Source organism: Ranitomeya variabilis, chromosome 4, assembly GCF_051348905.1.
Source record: "Ranitomeya variabilis isolate aRanVar5 chromosome 4, aRanVar5.hap1, whole genome shotgun sequence".
NCBI lineage: Eukaryota > Metazoa > Chordata > Amphibia > Anura > Dendrobatidae > Ranitomeya > Ranitomeya variabilis.
In genome coordinates this window covers 206086658-206112812 of record NC_135235.1, presented here as the reverse complement: position 1 = coordinate 206112812, position 26155 = coordinate 206086658, and the positions used below count along the sequence as shown (strand labels likewise).

The window sequence follows — 26155 nt, the reverse complement described above, 5'->3', positions numbered from 1 at the left end:
ATACGAGCCAAGTCAAAAACCAGAGAATTAAGCCAAAAAACAGGGAAACACTGGGAAAAGGGCAGACAGAGGGAGTCAACAGACATGGGGCAAGTCAGGGATCACAGCAGGACAGATCAAGAGCTACCAGAGTCAGGTTCACACGCCGAAGGCAGAACTATAGCTGACACCGCCAGCAGGATGTTAAATAGCACACCTGAACCCAGAATGACAGCAAAGTTAACCCTTGACATGATCTGCCCGGAAAAAGGGTAGACCGGATTATATCCTGGACCGGATCATGACAGGTGCTTGGTCTGCACAAAAATGAGGTACGTGTCACGCACGCGTAAAGCGAGGACCTAAGGTTTCGAGCAGGACATTGCCCAGAGCGCGGCCTGTCTTCTTTCACTATTATGATCCCTTCATCACACAATTTTTGAGTGTTTACACTTAGGGTATAATAGGGTCAGAGAAGGAGAGCCGACAAGGAGCGGGGCAGAACATCGCAATACTAGGGTGCCAACCTCCGCGGCAAGGTAGGGCACATGGGTGAGACTGACATAGGGCTAGCCCCACTTCCCTTCCCCTTTGTAATGCTATCTGATCCCATTGGACCCTTTAGCCGCCTTTTGATGTTATTGAAATAAGTTTATAAATAGTTTGAGGGCCTTTTTTTTTTTTTTTTTTGAGTTTTCCGGGACCTTGTTTCTATCTTAATAGTCTACTTTGTGAAGAGTATGGCCACGGTTACTTTTTTTCATGAAGTTCTTCGCTTCAAAAAAAGTCCAGGATTATTAGATTTTCTGGACCATAAGATGCCTTATTAAAAGAAATTTTATATGTGTATCCTATAGAGAAGGCAAAACAAGTGAGCGGTTGTGGAAGCTTCGTAAACAGACCGACCTCTGAGATTTTTATCCGCGTCACACTTGAGTCTGCATACCAACAGCTGCACGGCCTATAAACATAGCGAGCGGTGAATTAGATCCATAAGAAGCTATATATACAGCCGCTACCGTCCGGGCTTGCCTTCCTGATTGACAGTTATACAAGGGAACGTAAAAAATGTTCTGAAAAATGCATTAACCGTCTCCTCCCTACATAAAAATAGCAAATCAGCTGCTCACCCGACATGATTATAAATTAACGCCAGTAACGCGAGATGAATACTTTTCATTTTTCTTTATGCAATTATTTGGAAGGCAAAAATTTGGGGGACTTTCAATGGGGAAAAAATAAAATCCCACATCCCCCAGTAGTTGGGAATTTCCATTTTTCGGCAGAATTTTTACCCAAAAGACAAGCACTTCCAGAAGGGTCTCTGCACATCGCTCCGGGACGTTTCATCTTTTGGATGGAACCCTTGTGTAAAGATGCAGGGCAGCAAACAAGGACATGACCTAGGGCAGTAGAGATGCAAAATTTTGCTACTGTACTTGACTTTTTCCACCATGAAATCGCCAACCTGGGCACTTCAAAAAAACAAGAAGGGGCCAACGAGGTGTCATAGCCCGCATGACGACGTACATCTAAGGACCTCGTGAGAAATGCACCAAACTCCTAAGTTGTGTTTTTTTATTTTTAGGGTCCATTTAACATTTGCATTTTTTATTTTATTTTTTTAAAGTCACTATTTTTGTCTGGTAGTAGTCACCGAGGTATTTGGTGCCAAATCCTTCCAAATGGTGCATGTAGTTCATGAATGCTGCACAAAAATCAAAAATTCTTTGTATTTTTGTTGTTAATTTGGAAACATTTTTGGGCAGAAAAAAGTTGCATGTTCTGCTGGAATTGAGGAAAAAAAAAGTCAGATGTACATAAAAATCAATCTTGGGGGTGACAGGAGAACACTTGGTCAAAAAATGTAGGAACTTTTTAAAAAGTGGTGAATCAGCCAAGAACATCTGTAAAACCCGAAATCTCAAAAATGCTCCGATTTTGCCATTACCGTGGCAAAATTCAGACGTACATAAAATCGCTCTAGGGGGCTTGGTCAAAAAATGTAGAAACTTTGTAAAAAGTTGCAATGTATGAATTAGCTGAAGACATCTACAAACCCCCAAAAATAAAAAATGTCCACGTCACGGACCTTCTTAACTTAATTTTTTGCTGAAATTTGAAAATAAAAAAAGTCAGACGTACATAAAATCAGACTAGGGGGGGTGACAGGCGAACACTTGGTCCAAAAATGTAGAAAATTTTTGAAAAGTCGCAATTGATGAATCAGCCGTCAAATCTCAAACACGACGACGAACGTAAACGAAAAAAAGTGAACATATGCAAAGTGCAAATTATAAGTAAAAAAAGGAGCAAATGAAAAAACAACAGGTGACAAACACCAAAAAATAGACCAAAAAAAGGTGCAAATGTAATGTATGAGTCTGACGATGAGTCATACCATTATTCTCCTTCCTGATAGGCAACATACAAGGTGTAGAAAACAAGTATGTGGTTTCGTGCAGAAACCGAATACACAGGAGACCGTGCCACTTATCAGAAATGCTCAGTGTAGAGAAGAACAACATATAGAAACTTTTCTACATATAGAAACTGCTGATTCCAGTAACCTGCACATGGAGGCGAGCACGGTGACACGGCTGTGGGCAGTCTATACAATACAATCGGTATGACATGTGCTCTCTGGTCACTGTTCATGTCAGACCCCAGATGGCGACGCCGTGCTCCAGAAATGGTCACAGTCCGTGACCGATCAATATCGGGACACAACTTTCCAGACTACTCTAGCAACTGATGAGACCTCCCATCACATTAAAAGCAACATTATTCAATTCACTTCTCAACATTGAGATCGTAACATGAAGGAAAAGTCATGGAAATCACAGAATAAATAGACTTGTGCATGGCCAAAACTTCTCGATTTATTCAGTCTTGGAGTATGAGCACTTACAGCCTTGGCTGCTATCAGTGAGGTCATTAATGGTCGTATGAGGAAGGTTCTACCACTGAATCCATTTGAGCAAATCATCAAGATCCTCTGCTGGCAGGTGTAATCCCAGACCAACGACGTCTCGATGGAAGACAAGTCTGGAGATGCTGCAGCCATGGGAGCACATGTAGGACACACAGGCTGCTCGCAAGTAACGCCAGCAACATGCGGCCGGGGGTTGTCGTATCGATAAATGGTTTCTGGGACACATTGGAGAAATGGCCACACTACTGGTTCCAACAATGAAGACTAGAGGGGTCCGGTTATGTACATTATGCCATCTCATACCGGGAGTAGGATCGGTGTGAGGTTCACCTCTTCATGTTGTTTTTCAAGTGGTCTCCAAATGGAGACCAGAGGCCGGAATGGAGGTCTATCCTCTTCAGCGACCAGTCCCGCTTTTGCCCTGGACGCAACGATGGCTGGACATTGAGCTAACATTTCTCAAGCTCCAAAAAACTTCCAGAGAACAGACGCCTCTCTAGGATGACCAAGCTCTCACCTTACAGAGCTCCGCTAAATGTCTTCATCCAAGAATAGGGGATCCCTTTCCGAAAGTCATAAGCGGATCAGTCACCGTCTGCTCTCCGCGATACATCTCCAAGCCATGGTCGATGAGAACGAAATGTCGCTCCCGAATATTTTATCCAACATCATGGAGACATGAATTCTAACGCCAATAGAGGAAAGGCAGCCGCAAGGAAAACGAACTTCAAAAGTTCCCTTTGTGACGAATTTCCTCCACTGATCTGATTATTAAATTGTGTTAACCTTCCCATTCCTACTTTTATAGAGCACATCCGTTGCCCGGAGGGAGTTTTATAGCTGGTGCTGTGAGACAATGACTTCCTGCAGATTAAATAATGTTGCGATAACCTGCAAAAGCTGCACAAAGGTCAAAATGATTGTTCTTCCATCGACACAGCCGTTTAATGGCACGATGTTTTGCAGGGACAAGTTATAGTTTTGATTGTATGATCAAATGAATGATGTCAATGTACTGCAAAACTGGGGGGGGGAAATAAAAAGTGTGATGAAAACGTGGAATAAAATGCAATTTTTTTACAGGATTCATTGTACGATAAAAATAACCTAGCAATATGAATTTCCAGCTCAGTGAGTCTGGCGATACCAAACTTTTTTTTTTTTTCAATTAAAGTGGTGAAAATTTTTTCAAGTTTCTAAAAAAAAAACAAAAACAAAAAACAAGATGCTAATTTTGCCATTTTCCAAGACCCGTAATATTGCTGGCCGTGTCAGGGCTTGTTTTTAACGATACAATGTAGAGTACAACAAGAATAAATCAGAACATTGCAAATTTCTTTTTAGGGAAGTGTGGTGACCCAAAAACTCGCAATTATGGAGGTTTGACTTCTTTTTTTTCCCTCTTTATGCCTTTTAAATCCTATTTGGTATTGCCGAAATTGTACTATCCTGAAGGATCACATTGCGGGGGAATTTTTTACTGTACAATGAATGCCGTAAAAACAAAACAATGGCTGAATCGGGTTGCTTTTGTGTGTACAATAAAAAAAGTATAAAAACAAATCATAAAAAAAAGAAAAAAAAAAGTTGAAGTTGCGTTTTTTTTTTTCACCCTTTATGGAATTTTTTTTCAAGTGTTGTAGTATATTATATGGTGAAGTGAATGGCGTCATTGAAAACTACAAGTCGTCCTGTAATAAAAAAAAAAATAATAAATCAGACAGCGATTGTGGTCTGATTTTCACAGACTGTCAGAATGGAGAAGGTGGAGAAACTTTATTTTTTAATTTCTCCACGTATGAGAAAAACGGACCAAACTGTCCGTTTTTCTCGCACATGGAAAAATCGGATGTGAAAGTCTTCCAAAACTTCATGTACAATTATATGTTTTAGGGAATTTATAGATCTGCTATACAGCGACTCAACAAAATCTTCAAAACACAATTATTTATTTAAAAAAAAAAATGCACATTACGTCCAGTCGCAAGTTACACTTCCGTCATATGTGGACAGGTTACAGTAATGGGCGCAGCGACGTGTCCACTGGTCCCACAGACTTGGCACCTTTAGGAATGCAACGAGTTGCTGAAAAAAAGAGGACGTCCCCATTCCCTGGGGTAAATTCACACACGGCAAACTTACTGCAGAAATGTCAGCATCCATCAGTATAACTGATCGGGAGAAAATCTGCCACATGCGAATACAGCATTAATGCATTTTCCTCGATGAGGAGATTGGAAGACGTCATGTGCGCATTTTATAGATCTCCATGGACCCCCGAAGTACGGACCGGACACATTACTAAGCACACGGGCTCCTTAGCTTAGCAGACGATGGCGTCTCTTAGGACTGAGGATCCCGCTTATACAATACAGACCTGGGTGCGCGCTCGTCCGAGACAGCGAGCGTTGTACGTGACAGGGAGGACTTCAAGACGAATAAAATAATAAAATCTTTCACCATGATAAAAAAAAGGACACATTATTTACTCCTAAAAGCCATAAATAATAATATCTACAGGTCCATCCGAACGCTTCGGTACCGCAATCTTCCGGTTCGGCAAGTATCTGTAATCCGTTTGTTCTGCAGTATTGTCTTTCAAGCATTTAAAAAAAAAAAAAAAAATTAATAATAATAAAATTAATATTGTCACTTCTTTTGCCAATTCTTTAAAAAAATATATATATATATGACATACGGTGCAATACAAGATGTTGTAACAGGGAGGTCCCTTCCTCGTAGGATCAGTAACATTAAAAAAAATAGCTCCGACCGCATTAACGAGATAAAATGAAAAAAAAAAAAAATCACTAGATTAGATCCGCAAAAGCTTCTCCGATCGGATGATTGGCAAGTGAAAAGTGCTGAGTGTTCGCCACTTCATATAGTAACATCCCGTTCCCCGGATCTAATCTTGGGAGAGAGGTGTAGGAACTGCAAATACCGACGCCAGCAGCTGAGGCCGAGCGGGAGCCGACCTCTGGGTGATTGGCACAGTCTGATGTTCGACGTGGCACCGATTTCCCCTGCGGGAGACTTTGATCGATAACCCCCCGGGGTGGACAAAGCTGGCTTGTCCGCCGGTCACCACTTCAATGATTGGAAATCATGTAAAGGTGCTTCCGTGATCATGATATAAGTCCTAATTCCCATTGTTTCCCTGCCTTTGCGGTGTGTTTAGCCCGTTACGTTGTTATTGTCCTCCTCGTCTCCGTCAGCCAGCAGCTGGCCACTCTCGGCCAAATCTTCCATCTCCACGTGTAGGTAGCCGTTGACGCACCTTGGTGTGTCCTCTGTGATAGTTTCCAGCCCTTCGTCGACTGTGCAGCCTGGTGCGTACTCACACTGCTCGTACGTCTTTGACCTCCTCCTCTTTAACCAGTCTTGTACCGATTGATTCAGGAGCACCCATGGGATGGGCAAGGAAGCCAATATCATCAAGCTGATCAGCATGCCTAGCGCCCATGGGGGATACTCCAACTTCTCTTCAGCCGCCTACAAACAAACAAAAAAAATCATAAATAATGGCTTTGGACACCAATCCACAGCAGTCATGTGACATCCAAGGTGGCTGAAGAAAGCCCCTTCCCTCTGTCTAACCACTTAGATGCATGGTGGCCAATGTCCGGAGCATCAAAGAAGTTAAACAGCTGGGACCAGCATCATCTCCAACACCGGCTGTTTTCAGTCCATAAAAAAAAAAAAAAGAGAATACATTTCTTGATCCAAAAATACAAGCTCCAACTTTGGTCATATAATGGTCCTGGTCCTTCGCAGAGGAAAATCTGGGGTAGGGGCACATGCCCAGGGCAGCGCGGCACTGTTGGGTCACCTGATTGGCGATCCGAGGAGTGTCACCGGCAGCTGCATCTGGCCGCCCCCCGGACTGGGAGTTGGCCGTTCTTTGAACCGGCTTTCAGAGAAAGTGCAATGAGCCGCCACCCAGTGATCAATTGTTCTCGCAACTTTCAGAATCTAGGACAATTGAAGCTCTGACTGCCGGGTCATGGCGGCGTCAGCAGCTAGATCACACTGCTGATGTCACTTGCCAACGCTGCAGAGGCGCAAACAACGATGGTGGTAAGTGCTCCAGTGGAGCTGAAGACACAGTATGAGGAGCGAGGGGGGAATGTATGAAGACACACAATGAGAAGCAGGGGAGATGTGAGAAAAAAACAGTATGAGGAAAGAGATGTAAATGTGTGAGGAGACAGTACGGGAGTAGAAAAGTGTGAGGGTACGTAAGCCAAGGAGAGGGGATGGTGATGAAAGGGCACAGTATAGAGTTAGAGACTGGGACTTATTAGTGGGACATAGTGTGATAGAACAGTGTGAAGAGGGGGCCCAGAATGGAAAGGAGGGGGCAGTGTTGAGAGTATGTACTATAAGAGGGACAATGTGGGGGTCATATTTTGAGCAGGAAATATAGTAAGGGGCAGTAATTTATTCAGGGGCTCAGTGTAGGGCCGATATGTTTATTCAGGAGCATTATAATGACACTGCTATCTTTAAGGGCATCATGTTGGGATGTGCTGCAGAAGACCGGAGAAGATAGAAGTCTGCAGAGATGAGCTGTGGCTGTGAGAAGTCATCATGGCATCTTGACAAGATGAAGAAAAGAAAGAGAATGCCTCCAGAGACAACATCATCTATCAGGTACCTGGATGGAAATGTATTTTGTGATACTGACTAAGGGTACCGTCACACAGTGCAATTTTGATCGCTACGACGGCACGATTCGTGACGTTCCAGCGATGCATTTACGATATCGCTGTGTCTGACACGCTACTGCGATCCGGATCCCCGCTGAGAATCGTACGTCGTAGCAGATCGTTTGAAACTTTCTTTCGTCGTCTAGTGTCCCGCTGTGGCGGCATGATTGCATTGTGTGACACAGGTTGTATACGATGTGCGCACAGTAACCAACGGCTTCTACATCGCAAATACGTCATGAAATTATCGCTCCAGCGCCGTGTATTGCAACGTGTGACCGCAGTATACGACGCTGGAGCGATACTTATACGACGCTGCAACGTCACGAATCCTGCCGTCGTAGCGATGAAAATGGCACTGTGTGACGGTACCCTTACTCTCATGAGTACTGTGGTTCCTGTATCGTCCCCAGCCTGAAGATGACTGATAGCAACAATTCCCAGTATCTACTTACCATTGTTAAGGACATAGCGGACGTTGTAGGTTCACGCAATACAAATGACATTACAATTGATGTACCATGTACTGATGGTGGTTCTGGTGCTGAATTCATATACTGATGGTGGTCATGGTGATGTACTCTTGTACTGATGTGGGTTTTGATGCTGTGTTTCTGTACTGATGGGAGTTATACAGATGAACTTCTGTACTGCTGGTGGTTGATGATTAATTTCTGTACTGATGAGGGTTGTGATGCTGTATTTCTGTACTGATAGCGGTTATATGGATGTATTTCTGTACTAATGATGGTTCTGGTGATGAATTCTTGTGCTGTTATTGGTTTTGATGTTGTGCACATGTAACAATCCATAACTTGTAAGATTATGATACATGACTATGTTAATAAAGTGTTGTGCCGTCCAACAAGTTAAAGAGTTACTATGTTTTAGTTATGCTAGAAGCATTATGGAGGTTGTCCAAGTTTGTGATTAATCTGCAGTCATTCTATGTGACTGCAGACTTCTGAATTCTCACAGTGCGTACTGCACACTGTCAGGATTCTCTGGTGCCGGCAGTGAGAGTGGGCGGTCACGAAACCGCAAGTACGCGATTTGCATATATATGTTGTCATGTGCCGAGCAGATATTCGTGGAAAAATTAGGGAGAGCAGCTCGTCGTCACGTGACTAAGTGTGCAAATCTCATATTAATGATTGATCACATGAAGACTACTCAAACCGCTTGGTGGGGGGGTACCAAACTGAATTCTTGCCCCGGGTGCCGGAAAGCCTAGATACACCTCTGGCCTTCGGGTGGGATGTCATCTGCCATTTGCCTTTCCGAAAGGTCATGAATGGGAATGAGAAGGGGCCGAATAGTGGAAAGCATGACGAGGTGGATCAAGACGCCACAGCACGGTCATCGTACCTTCTCCATGTTCCAGGCCTGGTACTTGGGGTATTCGATACACATCCTGATCAAACTGGCGAGTAGGAGACCGATCATGGCCAGGATGCTGAAATACTGCCACATGTACTTATACAGCCGCCAAGGACGGTAGCCCAGCATTCCCTCAATGTCATCCATAAACCTGAACACAGATGGAAAAAAACGTCCATGTGAATGCCTGCCCTTCAGCCGCACCTTGTTTATTATCTAAGAGGTTGCAATATTCTTCATCTTTACATTTTCTTGTAACAGGAATCTAAATCCCTAACAATGAGTGAAATGGTAAAATTCTGTCTCCCTGGTAACATTTTTTTTAAGCTAAAATACATGCCTTTACCCTTTCATGACCGAAGCTTTTTTTCTTTTTTGCGCTTTTGTTTTTCGCTCCCCTTCTTCTCAGAGCCATAACTATTTTATTTTTCGGTCAGTACGGCCGTATGAGGGCTTGTTTCTTGTGGGAGGAGTTGTACCTTTGAGCGACACCATTGGTTTTAACATATTGTGTACTGGAAAATGGGAAAAAAATTCCAAGTGCGGTGAAATTGCAAAAAAAAGTGCAATCCCACACTTGTTTTTTGCTTGGCTTTTTTGCTAGGTTCACTAAATGCTAAAACTGACCAGCCATTATGATTCTCCAGGTCATTACTAGTTCATAGACACCAAACATGTCTAGGTTCTTTTTTATCTAAGTGGTGAAAAAAAATCCACACTTTGGTTAAAAAAAGAAAGAAAGAAATTGAGCCATTTTCCGATACCCGTAGCGTCTCCATTTTTCGTGATCTTGGGTTGGGTGAGGGCTTATTTTTTTTGAGCGCCGAGTTGATGTTTCTAATTATACCATTTTGATGCAGATACGTTCTTTTCATCGCAATGTAGTTGGAGAAGTGGAGACCAAAAAACGTAATTCTGTTGTTTCAAATTTTTTTCTCATTATGTCATTTTGCGATCGGGTTAATTCTTTTTTTTTCTATTGATAGATTGGGCGATTCTGAACGCGGCGATACCAAATATGTGTATGTTTGATTTTTTTTATTGCTTTATTTTGAATGGGGTGAAAGGGAGGCGATTTGAATGTTTACATATTTTTTTATATATATATATTTTTAAAAACATTTTTTTTAAACTTTTTGCACGCTTCAATAGTCTTCATGGGAGACTAGAAGCTGCAATAGTTCGATCGCCTCTGCTACATACAGGCGATGATCAGATCATTGCTATGAGAGTCGACCACTGGGTGGCGCTCACAGCAATCTGGCTATGACAACCATAGAGGTCTTCTGGAGACCTCTGGTTGCCATGCCAACCCATCGCTGACCCGCGATCACGTGACGGGGTCATCGATGGGCGCACTTCTGGTAAGCACGAGTTAAATGCCGCTGTCAGAGATTGACAGCAGCATTTAACAGGTTAACAGCCGCGGGTGGATCACGATTCCACCCGTGGCTGTTAGAGGCACATGTCAGTTGTTCAAAACAGCGGACATGTGCCGGGAAAGATGTGGGCTCAGTGCCAGAGCCCGCACCAAAGGGAGGAATTCCGATGTGGGCGTGCTATTACGCCCAACATCGGAAAGAGGTTAAAGGGTGTTTGTGGACTTTTCTCTTTTTACTTAAAGGGAACCTGTCACCACGTTTTTGGAAGATGGGATAAAAATAGCGTTAAATAGGGGCAGAGGTGGGCGTTACATTAGTGTGTGTGTTATGCGTTTATTACCCACCTAAGTTGCCGAAATAACTTTGCAAAGTCTCCGTTTTCGCCTGTCAATCAGGCTGGTCAGGTCACATGGGCGTGGTGTCTTCACCCAGATTTGGCGTAGTTTTCCGTTGGTGGCGTAGTGGTGTGCGCATGCCCAAAGTCCGGAATCCTCTTCCAGGGGATTTAAAATAGCGCGGTGTTCGTTATTGCATTGGTGATCGGTGGGCGCGGCCATCTTCCTTTGGCCGCGCGTGCGCAGAAGCGGCGCTCTGCTGGCCGCGGCTTCAGGAAAATGGCCGCGGGATGCCGCGCGTGCGCAGATGGATATCGCGGCGGCCATTTTCCTGAAGCCGCGGCCAGCAGAGCGCCGCTTCTGCGCACGCGCGGCCAAAGGAAGATGGCCGCGCCCACCGATCACCAATGCAATAACGAACACCGCGCTATTTTAAATCCCCTGGAAGAGGATTCCGGACTTTGGGCATGCGCACACCACTACGCCACCAACGGAAAACTACGCCAAATCTGGGGGAAGACAACGCCCATGCGACCTGACCAGCCTGATTGACAGGCGAAAACGGAGACTTTGCAAAGTTATTTCGGCAACTTAGGTGGGTAATAAACGCATAACACACACACTAATGTAACGCCCACCTCTGCCCCTATTTAACGCTATTTTTATCCCATCTTCCAAAAACGTGGTGACAGGTTCCCTTTAAATGCATGTAATTGGGGCTATAAATCATTTTTTCAATTGGATGTTATTAAAAATGTTGCATTGTTTGCCTCCTATAGCCGCTGTATTGCACTGCTTATTGCCTTTACAGATCTCCAGTCCAAAAATGTCTGCCGATGGTGTAGCATGTGACCAGTCTTGCCCAATTGAAAACCTCGCGTGAGAAAACTGCTTTTCTATTGGAGGAGACTGATGGACATGTTCTAGTGAACAACCCTGTCACCTCATTCTGCAGCCGCCAATATAAAGCGTAATGCTGCGGCTATAGCCGACAAACGGTGAAAAATTATAAATAAAAAAGTAAAAAACTATAAAATACTCCCCTCGATCTTACAATATTTAACATAAGGGGGAGTTATGACTGATGAGATAAATGGGGAAAATGCTGTCCGGACTATGCTCAGTTTTGGTATTTACAAATTAAAAAGTCGCCACCTGGTGGCCAAGTGCTAATCTACAGGCAGGTAAGAGGAACTGGAGAGCAGCTATAGGTTACAGGTAAGGTTGTGGCATCACAATTTTAGCTTTTTACAGGGGCCATTATTGATCAGCAGCCACTCAGCCTCGATGAGCGACGAAGGGATCCCGGGAATACGAGTAACATACGGTCCAAAATGAGCGATCTTAGGATAAAGAAAGGGTACCTGTCCGCCCCGTACACCCAGGCCACGGCCACGTTCTCAGCGATCACCACAAGGATGAGAGGCAGGGTGGCTGAATAGTCGTCGAACATGGAGACGAAATAGGAGCCGGATCGCTGGACGAAGATCAGTCCGATCAGGAAACCGCATACACAGCAGAAAACTGAAAAGAGTCAAGAAACACAAAGAAAATGAAGGGAAGAACTGAATTTATGGGTTATACAAAGGGTGTCCCATATAGGGGGGGTCTCAGTTACAGGACCACCGCAAAGGGCAACTTCTGATATCTCTCTAGGTCAATGGTTGGCTATAATTAGGTCAAAGCTCTGTATTATGTGACTGTGCTGGTCCGAATGCTGGGACCTCTGACCAATCCTCAAAATGAAGGACAACTACTTCTCACCCTTAAAGAGCCATGCTCCAAATCTTCACTGTTGGGATTCAACTGCTTTTTTTAAATTGATCGCCAAAAAAAAAAGACGTTTTGAACTCCGAGCTCCTCGAAACACGTTACTTGGAAATCAAACTGCTGTCACAAACCCGAATAATCATTTTATTATTAAGAGTAAGTAAAGGGGACGGGTGTAGTGATTTGTAGAGGTCTCAGGGGTATAATATGGATGCATAACCCCCCTGAGCATGTGAATGGCGACGATCTCCGTACCGATGAAGCAACATAAATAATGTTCTCACTTGTGAATAGTGTTTTCCTCTTGCGTAAACATGAGAAGTTGTCGAGCAGCGGGGTGATTATTCCTTGCATGTTTCCAAACATGGTGCTTAGACCCAAGTTCAGTAACATGAGGAAAAACAATAACGACCAAAATGGGGAGGCGGGAAAACGGGTCATTGCTTCGGTGAAGGCGATGAACGCCAGGCCGGTCCCTTCTACACCCTGCAACGAAAAAGAAAAAGTATGGAAAGTTTATATAAAGAAGAAAAAAAGGAAACTATCGATAAGGGATCCTACACGGAGAGGTCCGACACCTTGTTCATCTCATCTTCTACCCGGCAATTCGTGAGGCCGTACTGTGCCAGGCCGGTCACGTTGTCCACCCTCGTGTACCAGTCGCTGTATTCCGCGCTGGTCAGGTTCTCCAACGGTACGGAAAAGTCAAAGAAAACGCCGACCTTCATTAAATCTCTGATCTTCTCTTGGTTTCTGAAAAATGAGAGAACATATGCCTTAGCAGGTCCAGCTGAGATTGACAGGTTCAGAATAAGACCACTTACTCCAAAAAACATTGCTCGGCGATATCATTTGCGCGGAATCCCAGGACGGCGAAGACGACCAACGTCGCCAGTATGGAGGTCATGAAGTTGATAAAAGACACCAGGATGGCATCGAAGTGGCAGTTGTTCTGTCGGTCGTTGTAGCTGGAGTAGGCGATCACGCTGCCAAATCCGAGGCCTAAAGCAAAGAAGACCTGGGTGGCCGCTTGTCGCCAAACTTGTATGTTTCCCCAGATTTCCAGCTAAGAAAAAAAAAAAGAATAAAGTGAATTTACACTTTACAAATTAAGAAGAAAGGGGTCTGCCTTGTTCTTTTTTTAAGTAGCCGCTGGAGTGGCGCACCTTTGGTGTAAACATGATTCGGATCCCGTCCAGGGCACCGTCCAGAAGGAGTCCGCGGACGAGGAAGCAGACCAGGACAACGTAGGGAAAGATTGAGCTGAAGTACATCACCTGGAAAACATACAAAGGGCAAACTGAAATGTCCATCAGTGCGTATAATCTATGTGTATCCTAATAATAGGAGATGCTCTGCGGGATGGCGGCTGTGTAGCACAGACAACATCTGAGGGGTATGGTATGGGCTCAGCTCCAGTATGTCCTGTGTCAGGACGTGGTTCAAGTGGTTGTCCACAAAGATGATATTGACCGGGGAAACATGCACATACACCCTCCCCACAGATGTGATGCCACTATGGCTAGGGGCCCCATGGCTCCCATATTGGCCACCTGAGAAGCTTTATAAAAGACCAAGATTTTAGCTATAAACTGAAATATGGCAGTATTGGTGTATATAGCAAGAGCACTCACAGGTTCAAAGTCCCTCGAGGGGAACTTAAAGAACAGTGAACACGCACACAAGCAAAATAAGTAATAATAAATGTAATGTAATATATTACATTTATACTATATACCTATACTATATATACAGTTATATGAAAAAGTCTGGGCACCCCTATTAATCTTAAGCTTAATGTTTTATAAAAATTGATTTTTTTTGCAACAGCTATTTCAGTTTCATATATCTAATAACTGTTGGACACAGTAATGTTTTTGCCTTGAAATGAGGTTTATTGTACCAACAGAAAATGTGCAATCTGCATTCAAACAAAATTTGACAGGTGCATAAGTATGGGCACCCTTATTTTCTTGTTTTAAATACTCCTACCTACTTTTTACTGACTTACTAAAGCACTTTTTTTGGTTTTGTAACCTCATTGAGCTTTGAACTTCATAGCTAGGTGTATGCAATCATGAGAAAAGCTACTTAAAGTGGCCACTTGCAAGTTGTTCTCCTGTTTGAATCTCCTCTGAAGAGTGGCATCATGGGCTCCTCAAAACAACTGTCAAATGATTAGAAAACAAAGATTATTCAACATAGTTGTTCAGGGGAAGGATACAAAAAGCTGTCTCAGAGATTTAACCTGTCAATTTCCACTGTGAGGAACATAGGAAATGGAAGAACACAGGTACAGTTCTTGTTAAGGCCAGAAGTGGCAGGCCAAGAAAAACATCAGAAAGGCAGAGAAGAATGGTGAGATCAGTCAAGGACAATCCTCAGACCACCTCCGGAGAGCTGCAGCATCAACCTTTCCCATCATGTCCTCACGGCTGATCAGTTGGATGTGCTTCAGAGGGGTTTAACGTTTTCCCCCACTAATAGATTTGATCTTTTCACAGCCACTAAGGACCTATACTTGTTCTCAAGGAAACTAATCCTTAAGAAATTGTTTGAGAAAGGTGGCCAGGAACCAATTAGTGATGATATAGAAAAGGAGGCATTGATGGCGTTGGAGGATCTCCTGGACGAACAGACATCTGGTATGGTAAGTACTTTTCCACGGGACTGCCGACCTAGGTCTACCACGTTTCCCTCCTTGTCCCTATGTCCAGCAGTGGAGATTTTTACCAGAATGGTGATTCAAGACTTTCAAAATATATCTACTAGACGTAAACATGATAATTTAACAGCTAAGCAAAGACTAGCCCTTGAACAACTTAGGAGCTATGATGATTTGGTAATAAAACCAGCGGACAAGGGGGGAAACGTGGTTCTTTGGCCTTGTGCCCTCTATGAGAAAGAGGCATCTAAACATCTTAGAGATAAAGAGACGTACAAAAAACTGGATTCTAATCTGGTTAAAAAATTCTCTCTTGAGTTGGAGAGTATTTTGACTGATGCCCATGATAGGGGTGTTATACCCAAACATGTATTGGATGGCCTACTCACAAAATTCCCTAAGGTTCCAACACTTTATTTTATCCCTAAGATTCACAAAAATCCCATTGACCCACCAGGCCGTCCGATTGTCTCTGGCATGGGAGGTTTGAATGACCCCATATGTAAATTTGTGGATTACTACTTGAAACCATTGGTTGAGTCGCTCCCCTCCTATGCCAGAGACACGTCGGACGTCCTCCGTCGGATCAATGGGATACAATTGGAGGAAAATATGTGTCTTGTCACTGCAGACATACAATCTCTGTATACCTGTATTGGCCATAATGATGGCTTGGAGGCGGTCCGCTTTTTCCTGGATGCCAGCAACTGGGATGGTGCCATTTGTGACCTGATCATGGAACTGTTGACTTTCATATTGACAAAAAAAATTTTTGTATTTAAGGACATTTTTTATTTGCAGCAGCGCGGCACTGCCATGCGCGCGGCCTGTGCGCCCTCCTTTGCCAACCTTTTCCTGGGTTTCTGGGAGAGGGGTATTTTTGGTGGAGGTGGGCCGCAGGCCGCGGACCATGTGCAGTGCTGGCTGCACTACATTGATGACCTGTTCATTATATGGCAGGGGTCCGATGGCACTTTACATGAATTCATGAAGCAATTGAACAATAATACACTCAATATTAAATTGACTTATCAGATGAGTAAGACCGAGGTGGATTTTCTTGACATCAAAATTCAAGTCGACAGTGAACTTTATCTGCAGACTGATGTTTTTAGAAAATCCACATCGGTCAACTCTTTGCTTCATGCTGATTCGGGTCACCCTTATAGTACCATCTCAGCCATCCCAGTTGGTCAGCATCTTAGGATGAAGCGGATCTGCTCCTCAGCCACTAAGTTTGAGGCACAGGCAGCGGACCTTAGGGTCAGGTTCCAAACTAGGGGATATAGCAATAGAAATATAAGAAAGGGGTACCTTAGAGAAAAATTCACGTCATGTGATGAACTGTTGTGCCCTAGAAGTAATCTTAAAAAAGTGTCTGAACAACAAAGCACAGTACGTTTCATCTCCACCTTTAATGGTGAATGGGCCACAATGAGGAGTTGTCTCCAAAAACATTGGGGCATCCTCAGAAGTGATCCATTATTTTCCAAGTGCCTTAAAGAATATCCTTCAATGACTGCTAGAAGGAGCAAAAATTTGAAGGACTTATTGGTGTCCAGCCACTACGTCCCTAAACCCATGGGGTACAATTTTGGATCTGGTGGACCACCAAGGGGTTGCTTTCCGTGTGGCAGTTGCGTCTCATGCCCCAACATCAGTCGCACTGCCACCTTTGATTCTGTCGATAGTGGAAGGACTTTTACAATTAACCACCATATAACCTGCAATACCACGCAGGTTATATATTATGCCGTGTGTAGTTGCCCCAAAGTATATGTTGGGCTCACTTCTCGCCGATTGGGCACGCGTATACGTGAACACTTGCGTGATATAATGGCGGCTAAAAATGAGATGGAACCATCAAAATTAAAAACCATACCACGCCACTATAGACAGTTTCATGATTGTGACCCCAAATCCTTTATGGCACGTGGGATTGATCAGATCCGTTGCAGCATCAGAGGTGGTGATGTCAAGCGCATGTTGGCACAACGAGAGTGTCGCTGGATTAACACTCTCGGTACCATGATGCCTAGGGGCCTGAATGAGGCACATGGATTCTCCTCCTTTCTTTAATCTAAATGTCCGGGGTGATTGTTCATCCGTTTGTCTCTGTCACATACTCATCAGTTTTTAATTTGGAATCTCTGTTCTGTTTGATATTTTAGTGTGCTCATACTTCTGGTCATATTTATGTGACTACTAATGTTGCGAGGACACATGAGGGAAAATACAAGAATGAAGAACTTTACCAACTACTTGGGAGAGGAGAAGATTAATGAATTAAAATGGACTGTTTCACCCATACAAAATATAATCTATGTTTCTCTCCGTTGGTTGGATATCTATCTAAATGTACTTTGTTGATGTATGCGATTGATTGTTTGTTTTTATATCTATTTGATATTGATCTGCATGACATTGATATGCCCATTTACTTATTTTTGGTCCCCATGTAGGCTCACAATGTTTATGACCTTAGTATATTTTATGTGTATTTGGTTCCTTCTTTTTTGTGCGTATGTGGAACATGTGTTTTGCTGTAATGGGTCATACCATATATGGTGTAGCAAGCAAGTTATTCACTAGTCACTTTTTTTTTTTACACTTATTTTTGCTATTAATGTATATAATCATTGTATTCTGTCAGCCCTATATATATTTTCTTCCCCCGATGGTGCTCATAGATCGGACTTTGTGGATGCCGGTCAGGTATAGGAATGATTTGGGCTTAGATGCACTTTTTTAAGTATTTGCGGTCCACGCATGCGCACTATTGTATTTAAGTATAAGCAAGTTTTGGTTTTTATTATTTCATTGGTTACCGTATGGAACCAATTATTGCATAAGCACCTTGTCACTTTATACGCCGGAACACGTCTTCTGCTGTCCCTTGCCTATCTTCTGGTGACGATCCCGTGTTGTGTGGTGTGGGCGTGGCGCCGACCCGCTCACATGACCGGGACCTGTTAGCTGGATTTGAGGCTTGGGATACAGCCATGACGTCTTTCTGCGTTCCACGCTCGCGCACTTGTTGGTCACGTGACCGGATTAGGTCATTATATATACTGGACTGAGATCCCTTATTAGCCATGCCCCCTGAGGAAGCGGTGACACGCGAACGCGAAACGCGCGTTGGGGTACATATCCAGGATCCGGACGTTCCTTTTTTGGACATTCATGGGTAATTAACCTTCTTGACTCTTTACTTACACTTTATATGTTGCTGGGCATTTATGTATGAAGCGGGGTATGGTCAGTACTATTATGCCACGGTAGTACTTACTTTAGCTATCATACATTAGACCTATTTGTACATATGCAGAGATTATAAGTACTTGCTGCCGCGACATTTAATTTATACTATCATTGTGCTTTTGTCCCGATCTGTGAACCTGGTGCACTGGTTGCACTTATGGACATAGTCACAACTCACTATTTGTAACATGTTTTTTTCCATATATGATATGTGTGTTTTTATATGAAAGTTGAATTTTTAATAAACATGTTTTAACGTTACTTTTTTGGCCAGTTTTTGACTCTCTATTCTCCATTAGTAACTTGCTGCAGATGGTGTCACTGTGCATCGGTCAACGATACAACGCACTTTGCACAAGGAGAAGCTGTATGGGAGAGTGATGCAAAAGAAGCCGTTTCTGCAAGCACGCCACAAACAGAGTCGGCTGAGGTATGCAAAAGCACATTTGGAGAAGCCAATTTCTTTTTGGAAGAAGGTCCTGTGGACTGATGAAACCAAGATTGAGTTGTTTCGTCATCCAAAAGGCGTTATGCATGGCGTCCAAAAAACACAGCATTCCAAGAAAAACACTTGCTACCCACAGTAAAATTTGGTGGAGGTTCCATCATGCTTTGGGGCTGTGTGGCCAATGCTGGCACCGGGAATCTTGTTAAAGTTGAGGGACGCCTGGATTCCTCTCAGTATCAGCAGATTCTTGACAATAATGTTCATGAATCAGTGACAAAGTTGAAGTTACGCAGGGGATGGATCTTTCAGCAAGACAATGATCCAAAACACCGCTCCAAATCTACTCAGGCATTTATGCAGAGGAACAATTACACTGTTCTGGAATGGCCATCCCAGTCCCCAGACCTGAATATCATTGAACATCTGTGGGATCATTTGAAGAGGGCTGTCCGTGCTCGGCGACCATCAAACTTAACTGAACTGGAATTGTTTTGTAAAAAGGAATGTTCAAAAATACCTTCATCCAGGATCCAGGAACTCATTAAAAGCTACAGGAAGCGACTAGAGGCTGTTATTTTTGCAAAAGGAGGATCTACTAAATATTAAAGTCACTTTTCTGGTGAGGTGTCCATACTTATGCACCTGTCAAATTTTGTTTGAATGCAGATTGCACATTTTCTGTTAGTACAATAAACCTCATTTCAAGGCAGAAACCTTACTGTGTCCAACAGTTATTAGATATATGAAACTGAAATAGCTGTTGCAAAAAAAACAACAATTTTTATAAAACATTAAGCTTAAGATTAATAGGGGTGCCCAAACTTTTTCATAGAACTGTACCTGGCTGTCATGGCCACTCATCAGCACCCCGTGACCACACCATGGGCTCGATGTTGGGTGTGTGGAATGATGCGTCCCCCTGCCGAGGTGTGCTAAATGATGCCGTTAACAGCCACTGGAGGAGGTCCACTCCACCCGTGGCTGTTAAAGGCCCATGATGGCGTGCATGTACCTCATGTGAAAGGGTTACATTTTCACTACACCCAGAATCTGAGCAGATCTCTCTTCTTACTTTCCCAGAAGACTTGATTCCTTTGATCATCCCTCCGCACACGAGAAACCATGCACAGAACAGACATCCGGTCATCGGCCAGTTCATTTCGGAGGCCCCTATAGAGTCGGTGACGTCCAGAGCCTTCCGGTACCAGAAGTACGTGGTGGCCGAACTCTTGGCACACTCGGGTTCTACAAGAGATAATGACATACACAGTGAGAAGGTTATATCCTCAAGTGTTGGGAGATGCAATTTCCCAGAGGAGCATTGCAGCTTTAAGTCTCCTCATCTCGGCATGCTTAGCATGTCAATCTCCGCAAGGAGAAACGATACTTCTTGGATATCAACCAAAAACATGAAAGTCAAGACTCTGATCTCCCACTACCCTCAATATCTGGATCTGTGGGGTCTGGTCATGTATGCTGGACGCTCCTACACCAGGCAGAACCATTGCTCATTGGATTTCTTTTACAGCATTATTTTTTCTATGAACAGCAGATGGCGCTATTCTGTAACAACTAATGGGGGGTATTCTCAAATTCTGCTAAGTCGGATGGCGTGACGTTAACATCATCACACATGACATTAGCCACGGAATACAGGCCAGGGTCCTGCAAACATATTTGCTCCTCTCAAACCTAACTAAAGCGATGTTTCTTGCATACATAGGTATAGGCAACAAAATACCCTTTTTTTAGCACTTGCTCAGGTAGACAAAGGCGGGGAGGCAGCCAGAGAAGTGCCGCATGGGTAAGAACGTTTCCGCCAGCATCCTTATTCCTACAAAATTTGAAAGTGTGGAGTTTAATGTCTGCGGTCAATGAGGGTTGTAGAAAAATTTTGACCGGAAATTGAGCAACCTCTAAAAATAAACTTTGGACTCCCGGTACTCCCTCCTAACAGTACGTACCTGCGAGTGTTTCGTTGGCCAGGGACGGGCATTTTTCCCATGGCAGCGGGTACTGGAAAGAATTGAACATGTAGAACAGACTCCATCCGATGATGACGTTGTAGTAAAGGGCCACGAAGGAACAAACCTAAGAAAAGAGAGGACGACGAGGGCAGTTATCTATACGCTATCCTTCATTGTAGGTGATCGACACCATGTCAGACAGCACTGGCTATAGGATGGCCGCCCCTGGATCGGGATGTGTGTTTGGGCTTAAACTGGGATATGTCGCTGCCAGACTCCCTTACCTCTCGTGGAAGCAAACAATCGGGCATTTCACAATGTTGAATTGTAACATCCGCTGCTGAAGACACGTTGGGGACCCCCATACTCATTAGGTGATTATCATAATGCCCCAACAGTTCTATGCGTTACTAACATGGCGGACCCGTCTCTTCTATGCATTGCATTCAGTTGAACAGCCATCATGTAATATCACATTTCCCCTCCAGGTGGCGCTGCATTGGTTGTCAATAAGTAGAGTGCTGAAGTGTGACTAATCAGAGGAGATGTCTGGGGTCAGAATCGTGGTCTTCTGAACCACAGATGGATCCAGAATTGATGACATTTTTATGGCTGTGACTTACCACACAGCTAGCAAAGCCAATCCCAGCTAACCGTGGGTTAATGTGCTTCCAGACCCCGATGCTTCCCTGACGAATACTCTGCCCGGCAGCCAACTCCAAGAAGAAGAGGGGGATGCCGATGAGGAGGAGTAACAGGAAGTACAGCAATAAGAAGGCGCCTGCAAGACAAGGACACAATGTCATCATCACAGCAAAACATCAGTCATCAGACCATCCTTAAAGGAATTGTCCACCTTCGAGTGACTTTTTTTTTTCTTAAATGCATGTATTTGGGGCTAAAAATAATTTCTGCAATTGGGTTTCATTAAAAATGTTGCACAGATTGCCTTCTCTAGCCTCTGTGCTGCAGTCGGTGGTTGCTGAAGAATGAGTTAACTGAGGATCTATCAGTGAGCTCGCTATCACAATCTGGAAGGGAGTGAATAACTCAGATCTATCTTTTCTCAGCTGATTCACGACCACATCAAAGTTGAATGTGGCGGAAAATATCGAGGCTGCAAAACCAAAACGGTGCAATTTTTTTTTAATAACACCCATGTGCCAAAATGATCTTTAGCCACAAATACAAGCATCTAAGTAAAACAAAAAAAAGATAAATAATGTATGTGTGTATATATTATATATATATATGTAAATTAATGTGTAAAAAAAAAAAAAAAAAAAAAAAAATACATAGATTTTATTCATTTACATACATATATCGTAATATATATTTACCTTTAAATAGGTGTAAATATACATATATGTGTATGTATATATAAAAAAGAAATATTTCTACACATATTTTGAATTTATACTTTATATATTTACTTATTTATATTTATTCACATGCACACACACACACACACACACACACACACACACACACACACACACACACACACACACACACACACACACACACACACACACAGTACAGACCAAAAGTTTGGACACACCTCATTTAAAGATTTTTCTGTATTTTCATGACTATGAAAATTGTACATTCACACTGAAGGCATCAAAACTATGAATTAACACATGTGGAATTATATACTTAACAAAAAAGTGTGAAACAACTGAAATTATGTCTTATATTCTAGGTTCTTCAAAGTAGCCACCTTTTGCTTTGATGACTGCTTTGCACACTGTTGGCATTCTCTTGATGAGCTTCAAGAGGTAGTCACCAGGAATGGTGTTCACTTCACAGGTGTGCCCTGTCAGGTTTAATAAGTGGGATTTCTTGCCTTATAAATGGTGTTGGGACCATCAGTTGTGTTGTGCAGATGTCTGGTGGATACACAGCTGATAGTCCTACTGAATAGACTGTTAGAATTTGTATTATGGCAAGAAAAAAGCAGCTAAGTAAAGAAAAACGAGTGGCCATCATTACTTTAAGAAATGAAGGTCAGTCAGTCCGAAAAATTGGGCAAACTTTGAAAGTGTCCCCAAGTGCAGTGGCAAAAACCATCAAAGGCTACAAAGAAACTGGTTCACATGAGGACCGCCCCAAGAAAGGAAGACCAAGAGTCACCTCTGCTTCTGAGGATAAGTTTATCCGAGTCACCAGCCTCAGAAATTAGGTTAACAGCAGCTCAGATTAGAGACCAGGTCAATGCCACACACAGTTCTAGCAGCAGACACATCTCTACAGCAACTGTTAGGAGGAGACTTTGTGCAGCAGGCCTTCATGGTAAAATAGCTGCTAGGAAACCACTGCTAAGGACAGGCAACAAGCAGAAGAGACTTGTTTGGGCTAAATAACACAAGGAATGGACATTAGACCAGTGGAAATCCGTGCTTTGGTCTGGTGAGTCCAAATTTTAGATCTTTGGTTCCAACCACCGTGTCTTTGTGCGACGCAGAAAAAGTGAACGCATGGACTCTACATGCCTGGTTCCCACCGTGAAGCATGGAGGAGGAGGTGTGATGGTGTGGGGGTGCTTTGCTGGTGACACTGTTGGGGATTTATTCAAAATTGAAGGCATACTGAACCAGCATGGCTACCACAGCATCTTGCAGCGGCATGCTATTCCATCCGGTTTGCGTTTAGTTGGACCATCATTTATTTTTCAACAGGACAATGACCCCAAACACACCTCCAGGCTGTGTAAGGGCTATTTGACCAAGAAGGAGAGTGATGGGGTGCTACGCCAGATGACCTGGTCTCCACAGTCACCAGAGCTGAACTCAATCGAGATGGTTTGGGGTGAGCTGGACCGCAGAGTGAAGGCAAAAGGGCCAACAAGTGCTAAGCATCTCTGGGAACTCCTTAAAGATTTTTGGAAGACCATTCCCGGTGACTACCTCTTGAAGCTCATCAAGAGAATGCCAAGAGTGTGCAAAGCAGTCATCAAAGCAAAAGGTGGCTATTTTGAAGAACCTAGAATATAAGACATAATTTCAGTTGTTTCACACTTTTTTGTTAAGTATATAATTCCACATGTGTTAATTCATAGTTTTGATGCCTTCAGTGTGAATGTACAATTTTCATAGTCATGAAAATACAGAAAAATCTTTAAATGAGAAGGTGTGTCCAAACCTTTAGTCTGTACTGTATATATGTAAATATACAGTATATTAGATGTATGTATATGCAATAAAAAAATATGTATTGCAACAAGCTCCACGTGATCCACTATCTCTTTACTTCCCACAACCTTTCCTTCCTGGCCCTCACCGAGACCTGGCTGATGCCCGATGACACGCCTCCCCTGCTGTGCTGAGTTACGGTGGCCTCCACTTTACCCACACTCCTCGCTCTGGCAACAGACATGGCGGGGGAGTGGGTATCCTTCTTTCTAAAAACTGTTGCTTCAACCCTATCCAACCCCCACCCTCCCTTATCCTCCCTTCTTTCCAGGTCCACTCTGTCCGTATCTACTCTCCCTCTAATCTCCAAATGGCTGTCATATACCGACCACCGGGCTCAGCCACTGAATTCATTGACCAATTCTCCACCTGGCTTCTTCACTTTCTCTCTGCTGACATACCCACCATCATCATGGGTGACTTTAATATCCTTACTGACACCCGCCAGCCAGCAGCCTCCAAGCTCCTGGCCCTTACTTCATCCTTTGGACTTACTCAGTGGTCCTCCACAGCCACCCACACAGATGGACACACACTAGACCTGGTCTTCACCCTCCTCTGTTCCTTATCTAATCTCACAACCTCTCCCTTCCCCCTATCTGACCACCATCTACTCACCTTCTCACCCTTGTCCTCCTCACCCACCCCCACGTCCAGCCACTACCTTATCCTCGCAGAAACCTTGCACACCTAGACAGTCACAGACTCTCTTCTACCCCTGTCCTCCATATGTTCACTCCACAGCCACCGCGTTCTATAACTCCACCCTCACATCAGCCATAGACTCAGTCGCCCCTCTTATGCATGGCAAAGTGTGACAAATCAATAGGCAACCCTGGCACAACAATCTCACCAAAAAACTTCGACAAGCATCCAGGGTCGCGGAGCGGCGTTGGAAGAAAACATGCCTGCCAGATGACTTCACTACTTTCAAACAAGCTACACTTGCCTTCAAACTAGCCCTCACTTCTACTAAACAGACCTATTTCAGAAACTTTGTATCTTCATTATCCTACAACCCAAAACAACTGTTCAGCACATTCAGCTCTCTCCTCCAACCTGCACTGCCACCTCCAACTCTCCTCATCTCTTCCGAGGACTTTGCCACCTACTTCAAAAACAAGATCGACCAAACAAGGCAAACCTTTACTGTTCCACCACCCCAACCACTCCATATACCAGACCTCTGCCCTTCCCCAATAACTTCCCTCTCCAACATCACTGAAGGAGAACTTACTCACCGCCTTTCCAAATCACACCTCACCACCTGTGCACTTGACCCCATCCCTTCCCACCTGCACCCCAACCTCACTAACACGCTCATTCCAGCACTAACCCATCTCTTCAACCTATCGCTATCTTCTGGTACCTTCCCCTCTGCCTTCAAACATGCCACCAGTACACCCATCCTCAAAAAAACTAACTTTGACCCAACTGCTATGCCCAGCTATCGCCCCATATCACTGCTCCCGCTTGCTTCACAACTCCTTGAGCAGCATGCCCATGCTCAACTTTCCTCCCGCCTCTCATCTAACTCTCTCCTTGACAACCTCCAATCTGGCTTCCGCCCCATCACTCCACCGAAACTGCCCTGATCAAAATTACTAATGACTTACAGCCAAAGCCAACAGACAGTTCTCCATCCTCCTCATTCTCAACCTGTCCTCTGCCTTCGACACAGTCAACCACTGCTACAGATTCTTTCTTCCCTTGGCATCAAAGACCTTGCTCTGTCCTGGATTGCCTCATACCTTTCCGACTGCACATTTAGCGTTTCCCACTCCCACACTACCTCATCCCGCTATCTCTCTGTTGGTGTCCCTCAAGGCTCTGTCCTGGGGCCCCTACTTTTTTCCATCTATACCCTTGGCCTAGTACAACTCAAAGTCCCATGGCTTCTAGTACCACCTGTATGCGGACGACACTCAGATCTACCTCTCTGGCTCAGATGTCGCCTCTCTTTTGTCCAGAGTCCCGAAGTGTCTGTCAACCATATCCTCCTTCTTCAACCGAACTCATCATCTTTCCCCCATCTCGTGTATCCCCCCTACCCGATCTATCTATTATGGTAAACGGCATCACGCTCTCTCCCGCAACTGAAATCCATTGCCTCGGAGTAACTCTCGA

The 26155-nt window shown here is 43.9% G+C and overlaps 1 protein-coding gene across 4 annotated transcripts in view; it reads right to left on the bottom strand.

Moving 5' to 3' along the window:
* Positions 1-4846: 4846 nt before the first annotated feature.
* The window catches only part of LOC143770279 (sodium-dependent neutral amino acid transporter B(0)AT2-like), a 31831-nt gene continuing 10522 nt past the window's right edge, over positions 4847-26155 (bottom strand). For 3 of the 4 annotated variants that reach the window (XM_077259749.1, XM_077259750.1, XM_077259751.1), the window contains exons 3-12: positions 21458-21615; positions 20832-20958; positions 19940-20112; positions 13660-13770; positions 13318-13559; positions 13072-13246; positions 12778-12979; positions 12088-12247; positions 8995-9157; positions 4847-6409 (exon numbers count right to left, since the gene is read on the bottom strand). In XM_077259749.1, the coding sequence (XP_077115864.1) occupies positions 6092-6409; positions 8995-9157; positions 12088-12247; positions 12778-12979; positions 13072-13246; positions 13318-13559; positions 13660-13770; positions 19940-20112; positions 20832-20958; positions 21458-21615 (1829 nt within the window). In that variant the 3' untranslated portion in view covers positions 4847-6091. Of the gene's footprint in view, positions 6410-8994; positions 9158-12087; positions 12248-12777; positions 12980-13071; positions 13247-13317; positions 13560-13659; positions 13771-19939; positions 20113-20831; positions 20959-21118; positions 21258-21457; positions 21616-26155 lie in introns of those variants that run through there. The other variant, XM_077259752.1, reaches the window with a different exon arrangement.